The sequence below is a fragment of the Sinocyclocheilus rhinocerous genome, unplaced genomic scaffold (assembly GCF_001515625.1).
Source record: "Sinocyclocheilus rhinocerous isolate Xijiao unplaced genomic scaffold, SAMN03320098_v1.1 scaffold2826, whole genome shotgun sequence".
Classification (NCBI taxonomy): domain Eukaryota; kingdom Metazoa; phylum Chordata; class Actinopteri; order Cypriniformes; family Cyprinidae; genus Sinocyclocheilus; species Sinocyclocheilus rhinocerous.
In genome coordinates this window covers 378068-385577 of record NW_015652260.1, presented here as the reverse complement: position 1 = coordinate 385577, position 7510 = coordinate 378068, and the positions used below count along the sequence as shown (strand labels likewise).

At 36.2% G+C, this 7510-nt stretch overlaps 2 protein-coding genes across 3 annotated transcripts in view; both read left to right on the top strand.

Moving 5' to 3' along the window:
* Positions 1-646, top strand: part of LOC107714123 (CD209 antigen-like protein E) — a 4316-nt gene extending 3670 nt beyond the window's left edge. For both annotated transcript variants that reach the window (XM_016519860.1, XM_016519859.1), the window contains exon 5: positions 237-646. In XM_016519860.1, the coding sequence (XP_016375346.1) occupies positions 237-372 (136 nt within the window). In that variant the 3' untranslated portion in view covers positions 373-646. The remainder of the gene's footprint in view (positions 1-236) is intronic.
* Positions 647-1575: 929 nt separating this feature from the next.
* On the top strand, positions 1576-5725 carry LOC107714124 (histone chaperone asf1b-B-like). Its single transcript, XM_016519861.1, has 4 exons — positions 1576-2121; positions 3210-3325; positions 3911-4087; positions 5129-5725. The coding sequence occupies exons 1-4, from the start codon at positions 2013-2015 to the stop codon at positions 5318-5320; spliced, it is 594 nt and encodes a 197-aa protein (XP_016375347.1). The 5' UTR covers positions 1576-2012; the 3' UTR covers positions 5321-5725.
* Positions 5726-7510: the final 1785 nt, after the last annotated feature.

The following is a 7510-nucleotide window of genomic DNA, read 5'->3' as shown; positions in this document are numbered from 1 at the left end:
TCCCAAAAAAAAAAAAAACTTTCTTTCTTTCAGTTTTCTGCATTTTCACTTCTGCTCAAGCTTCTGCACTACTTTAGTTTACTCTCAAAACTTTGAGGTGCTGTTAGCATTGTTGATTCATGAAATGCTTGTGATGCTCCTCATTTGTTAGTTGCTGAATGAGTAAAAACTTTGTGGCTGATAGGATTGCACATTTGTGGTCCTGAATAATTGAACATCTGACCCGTTTTATTCAGGTTTTGGTTCAAGGGTGAGCCAAATAACTTTGGTGGAGATGAGGACTGTATTGAACTGAATCCTGAAAAACACAACCTGAACAACTGGAATGATCGGTCATGCTCAGACACGAGAAAAGGGATTTGTGAGAAATAGGGTTCATCTAGTCTTGTCATGCTTTTACTTGTATTATCTTATGGAATCATTCTTATTGTGATATGAGAACGTATAATATCCGATTGAGGTTCCAGTCCAATGAACTGCTTTCAAATGAAAGGGTACTATTGCACACCAAACCTCTGATGTGTTCAATGTCTTGCTCCATTATAGCAGCATGTTAATATGTCCAGGATTCATGTTAAAATATAAAGAGTCTGTGGAACTGCTTTTGATATGCATTGCTTTCTTTCTTAATAAAATTGTTTACTGACTGCTTCACGGTATTTGACGCCCGACAATGGCGAGATTTCCTCCAGTCCAGCAGGACGCTGCAGAGAGCAGGTTTATCAGACTGAAGTCTTCAGAGAGGAAGACAAACATCAGATCCAACAGTTATATCTCGATGGAGAATCGGACACTCTACTCTTAATAAATCACTCCAGATCATAGGAAAACATGAATCTGGTCAATGTAATCATTGTGGACTTTCAGAAACTAGAGCATGTGCTGATTAACTGTAGGACATATGAAAGGGAAAGAATACAGTTAAAAGAGGAATTAAAATCTGCTGGCATTAATTCTATGACATTACAGAATGTGTTAAACAGTTCTCATAAAGGTTATAAAGCTCTTATTAATTTTCTGAAAAGAACAAATGTATATAATAAAATATAGGTAGAAGGATTTTTTTTTAATCAGCATGTCCCTTGATATCATCGCCTCACACTCCATCCCAGTAGGTGGCGGAATATGCACCAAAATCTGGTTTGCCAACCACCATAAAACATCAAAAGAAGAAGAACATCAGCATTAAAATAGGACATGCTGCATTAAATGGAAATCTAAATAGAATCAAGAAACATCCGAGTGGATTATGCATGCATTGTCGGGTTTTTGAATCTGTAGAGCATGTACTGTTGCACTGTAGAGCATATAACAACGAACGACAAATGCTAGAAGCTAAAGCAATGGAAGAAGGTGGAAGCATGATGTTAGAAGATATATTAAGTAAGCTAAAAAGGAATAAGAATATTATATTTGCCTTGTTAAAATATCTTAAAGATACAGGAAATTATATAAGAATATAATGATGTTTATTTATGACTATTATTATTATTTAGTATGATATACATACACATATGATGCATATACATGCATCGATGCTCCACACTCCAGTTCAGATGGTGGCGGTAATGCACTAATACGCTAGTATTCCAACCGCCAATAAACATTAGAAGAAGAAGATCAGATCCAGAGCACTGCTGTCTTTGTTGCATTTAGGGACGTTTTTCCTTCAGGATCCCGTGGAAAGGACGCATTTTGATTCTTTTATTTGGTTTTTAAAACCATGTTCACGCAAGATCTGCACTAAATGATATGTTCTTCAAGCTGTTCCAACAATAAATAAAATGGATGTATCGCGACCATCTGGTTAGTTTAAAAAGTACAAATTAACCCCATCAGGAGAAAACCCTGCCGCTTTACCTGCTCCAACAAAGGATCGTTTTGTCAATCCGACTCCGGTGTTACATTTCTGCTGGATTTACTTCAGATTTACAGTGATCTGGACCGTTTTTAAGAGGCTCTCTTTTGTAAACACAAGGCCGATTTCTGTTGCTCAAATCTTGTGAGCCATCATGGCCAAAGTGCAGGTGCTAAACGTGTCTGTTCTGGATAATCCCAGTCCTTTTGGAAACCCGTTTCAATTCGAAATCACATTTGAGTGTATGGAGGACCTACCTGAAGGTGAGAGATTTCACAAATTCACACTGTTTACACGTATTCTGCAATTACTTTGTAAATACTGAAGGCTTCGAATGGCTTTTACAGTGTCATTACGTCTTAAACACCCAAGAACCACAGGAATATTTATGGTGATTCAAGCGAGAAATTTGAAAAATCTTATTATCAGTCGTTAATGTTCACGCGCTCAATATTTTGGCGCCGGCGGGGAGTTCTCAGACAGCGCGAGGCCGCCCCTCCTTCCCTGATTAGTCCGATAGTGGACGAGGGGCGTGAACAATGTATCTGTGCCTTCTCCGATTGGTTGGATTTTGCGTGACGTCACGCGTCGGGAGGCGGTGTGACGATTTTGGGGCAGAACTTTTTTTATTATTATTTTTTTCTTCTCTTAAATGCTGTTTTACAGATTGTTCTAAGATTGTTCTTCTTTCTTGTGCATGTGGACTTAATTGTTAAAATTTATTGTAATGTTCAATCATTTCTTCAAAACAAAAATAAATAAATAATTTGGGGCAGAACTTGCGCCTTGGTGCCGTAAAACACCTTACATTTATAGTTATCCTCTATTTTGTTTGCTAAATTTATCATATTTAACTACAATAATTGTTATCATAGTCTTAAAAGAAAGAACTTTATCTAGGCATGTTTCCACAGTTTTTCACTAAATGAACTAAAGAACATTTTTATCTAATTGTTTTCACTTATATCCACCATTTTAGCAATGATTAGTAATATGGCACTTAATGGCCAAATAATAAGCCCATTTATATTATTATATATTATTAGTTATATTACCCACCTTTTAAAAATAGCAGTGTTTGATATATAAATAAAAAAAGGTTTTTGGGTTAACCTTGTGTTATGGAATTGTCACGTTTGTTCTACAAAACCTCAAATGATACTCCACAAATCATAATCGAGTATGAAACCTGGAATACATAATATAAGGACTTCAAAGGATGTTCAGTTTTTTAAGCATGTAAACTCGCATCCTTGTAATTTTGCACTAAATGCTCATTGTTTGGTATTGTTAGTCTATCTATTTACTGTTAGAAACAAGAATAGCTTATCTCTCAGTTTCTGCCTCTCAGATCTGGAGTGGAAGATCATCTACGTGGGCTCTGCGGAGAGTGAGGAGTATGACCAGGTCCTGGACTCGGTTCTGGTCGGCCCAGTTCCTGCAGGCAGGCATATGTTTGTGTTTCAGGTGGGTTAGTCGTTACGCTCTGGGAAATGTTTGTTCCTGGTTCGGTGCAGTAAGATCAGCTTCCTGCATCCAAATCTCACTTCTAAGTCATATAAATAATACAGTTTTAGAAAATAAATTGCAGTGCACTGCCACCTAGAGATGAATTGAGAAAGTACATCTGTAAATTTGCGTAGAGATGCATGCTCATCTCATCTCCATTCCATAAAAAGCACAAAAACAATGAAACATTAAACAAATGACCATTAAAGCTAGTTGCTAGCCAGATTAATATGTAGATGCTACTGTCTGTTTCCATTTCAATGTTTAGATGAGTCCCTAAATAGTTAGCAAGGTTGTTTTTGCTCTCAGTGGTTTTGAATTGGCCTGAGGTCCAGCTTTGTTTCAGATAAGACTATAGGATGGTCTCACCAAGTGCACAGGTTCTTGTTTGTTTAAGCATCATTAAATGTATACCTTGGATTAGTCATGAAATTCAAAGGGTCATTTGTAGGTACCAGAATATTTACCATCTGCAAGCTACAAAGACTGCTTGGAAACAGCATTGAGATTTCAGAGTTTTGTCTCTCTTGACTTGATTGACAGGCGGACGCTCCAAACACAGGGCTGATCCCCGAGAGTGATGCAGTGGGCGTGACCGTCGTGCTGATCACATGCACCTATCGGGGACAGGAATTCATTCGCATTGGTTACTATGTAAACAATGAGTACACAGACCCTGAGCTGCGGGAAAACCCACCTGTCAAACCCAACTACACACAGGTGAGACATTATTATTCCAGCTTATTAATATCATATACTTATATTACTAAATATCTAGTCTATTACTGGTGAATTGGAACAGAGATATGAAAGGGAAACTGAATTTAGACCGGAAAGCCCATTAACACTCAGTAGACATTATGCATGTTATATGTGACCCTGGACCACAAAACCAGTTCCAAATGAAGTTCTTAGCGATGCATATTACTAATCAAAAATTAAGTTTTAATATATTTACAGTAGGAAATTTACAGTAGGAACATGATCTTTACTTAATATCCTAATGATTTTTGGCATAAAAGAAAAATCAATAAGTTTGACCCATACAATGTATTTTTGGCTATTGCTACAAATATACCCCAGCGACTTAAGACTGCGTTTGTGCTCCAGGGTCACATATATTGAGAGTGTATTCGTGTAACACAGATCTGCTGTGTTTGAAATGTGGTAATGCCGGTCAGATCAAAGAGGCAGGTGGCTGCCGTTTTCAGTCTGATATCGTTTGTAATTCATTAATTCTGCTAAACGATTCTGGGTCGCTGCCATTGCGTGTATTGTTACAGAATCCCATATTTCCATGCATTCATTCTGTTGCGAATCGAGATTCTTAAACCGCTTGATGAATATTAACTCAGTCCACGTTCGACACATAAAACAGTTTGTTTTAAGCATAGAAATGGTCACCACTACTGAGATATATTTTAATAATAATTATAATAATAATATATTGGTAACACTTTACAATAAGATGTAATTTGCTAACATTAGTTAACATGAACTAACAATGAAAAATACTTCTAAAGCACTTAATGTTCATTTCAAAATGTGCTAATACATTATTAACACCAACACCAGTATTTTTATTAACATTAATAAGCACTTTAACAAAAATGATCTAATGGGCCCTAGAGTAAATGCTATTTTAAGGAGTAATGTTAGCATTGAGTCATTACAGTGTAACGCTGACAGATTCAAATCCAAACAATTCAAATTATTGTTCTTTTCGATTTTTCATCATGTTTTTTTTGTGCCGATTCGCAGCTGCAAAGGAACATCTTGGCGTCTAACCCTCGAGTGACCCGTTTCCACATTAACTGGGAGGCTACTATGGAAAAGATGGAAGATTCGGAGAATGTAGACCCCGCCCCCAATGCCATGCTCCCGCCCACCTCCATGCCTGGCAAAGCCCCGCCCCTTGGACTCATGCCTGACAACTCTATGGACTGCTTATAGAGCTTGAACACAACAAGAACCTCATACATGAAGTAATAAATGTGTCATTTTGTATTTATACACCTACAGTTCTTACAGTTGTGATTGGACACACACACACACACACATCTCAATCCTCTGGCACTTATTGCTCTGATCACACACACCTGAAGCGCTCAGGTAGTCATGGGACTTTGCAGGAGTCATCTTGCCCTCCCTGTCCTGAACAGCAGAGGGGCCAGACCTGCAGTACCAGCAGACATGGACTGTTTTCTTCTGTTTTTTTTTTGTGGTGCACATCACTAGTGAGGTGAATCTCATGAAAACATGTTTGGATCACATTTTTCCATAACATTAAAGAAATTAAAAATTATATTTTGCATAAAGACAAAGAAGCATTTTAGGACCTTGTTTTTGCATTTTGTTCATAAATGTTATCCCTCAAATTGTCATTACTATAATAATAAAAAATAAAAAAAAACGTTCTCATTTCTGTAATGCAGAGTTGTTTATAATAATAATAATATAACAATATTTTATTTAAACCGTAAAGTATTCATACTTAAAGGCAGAGTAAGTGATTTTTCAAAAACACTTTAGAAAACTGATTCGGGCCGAATCGCAAAACAAACTTGTAGCCAATCAGCAATAAGGGGCGTGTCTACTCGTGATGTGGAGGAGAGCGCGTTCAGTGCATGGGACGGACATTAGCCGAGCCGAGCGACAGGTAGACATGGTGTAACATTGGTTTTGCTTTGTTTCACAGAACTAATCGTTGCCTGGGTTGCGTACGTATGTGTGGGGCGGAGCTATAAAAATAGGGGCAAGACCCTTTTGGGGTAGGGGCGTGTTTGTTTTGGTGATTTCAAATATCAACATTGGCTACCAGAAATCACTTACTCTGCCTTTAATGGTTGTGTTGATAAATTACTGTTGAGAATCACCATTGAGAATAATAGGATTTACAAAAAACTGTTTTTCTTTAAAAAACAAAATGTGACCCTGAAATGTTTTGTGAGATTCATCCTGTGGTTCTTTATGGTCAGAATCGGAGAAACCTTTCTGGGAATATTTTGCTTGGATATGATCGATATTTGGAACTCGTCACAATTCCAGCTCTGTTTCTGTTTTGTTGGGATGTGAGATTAATTAGCAAAATATTTGTTTGCTTCTTTTGTTACCTTTTTTTCCACGTGATACTTGTTTATGAAAAGTCTTAGATTTAATAAATATTAACTTTTGTCTTTTATAAAATTGTCTTTGGTTTTCTCTCCATCTTCTGACTCTTTTATACGGACACATGCCCTGTGTGTGTGTGTGTGTGTGTGTGTGAGAGAGTGTGTGTGTTTATGATGTTGCTAAGCAACAGCTGTTAGAGATGGCACTTTGGGCTGCTCCACCTTTGATCCACACATCACATCAGACAACTGCTCTTCCTTTCATCCCTCTCTCCCTCTGCTCTCATCCCATAGTTTCATTTCGCCTCCCTCTATTCTCTGTCCTCTGATCTGGGCCTGTGGAAATATGCACACCATGGACACACACCGAACCAAACCTATGGAAGAAGAGTCAGGTGATGGATGCTAAGAAAGAGCGTTTAAATATAATAATGCAAAATGTGAAAATCTTTGTGCTTTGTGTAGAGTTTTTTGTAGGATTATCATACAGTTTATAGTACAGGGAGTGTTTTATACTTCACTGACGTACTTTTATAGTTTTTATATTTTGAATATGCTTTTTTTATATATTGTTTTCATTTTGATTTTAATTTTACTTATATTTTAGTAATATATATGAATGTATACTGTAAGTGTGTATTGTTATTTAGGTCTATTAATTTTTTATTTCAATTTCGGATTCAGTTATTTTAGTACATCAAGTTCAAATGTTTTAAAGTTTTAATTTCATTGAAATAATTTTATAGTTTTTATAATTTTTTATATATTCAATTTTTATTTTCATTTTAGTTCGTTTCAGTAACATACATTGACCTGTATAGTAGTATATAGTATTTATTTGAATATTTGTATAGTATTTTATTTTTCAGGTACATCAAATTAAACTAAATGAAAATAAATAATTTTTACTTTGAAAAAAAAAAGTAAAAGACATTTTTACTTTGCACTGAGAAGATGATTCAATATGATGAAACAAGAAGTGGGGGGTTACTTTGACTTTTTTAATACTTTAGTACAATTTAAAGTTTTTTTT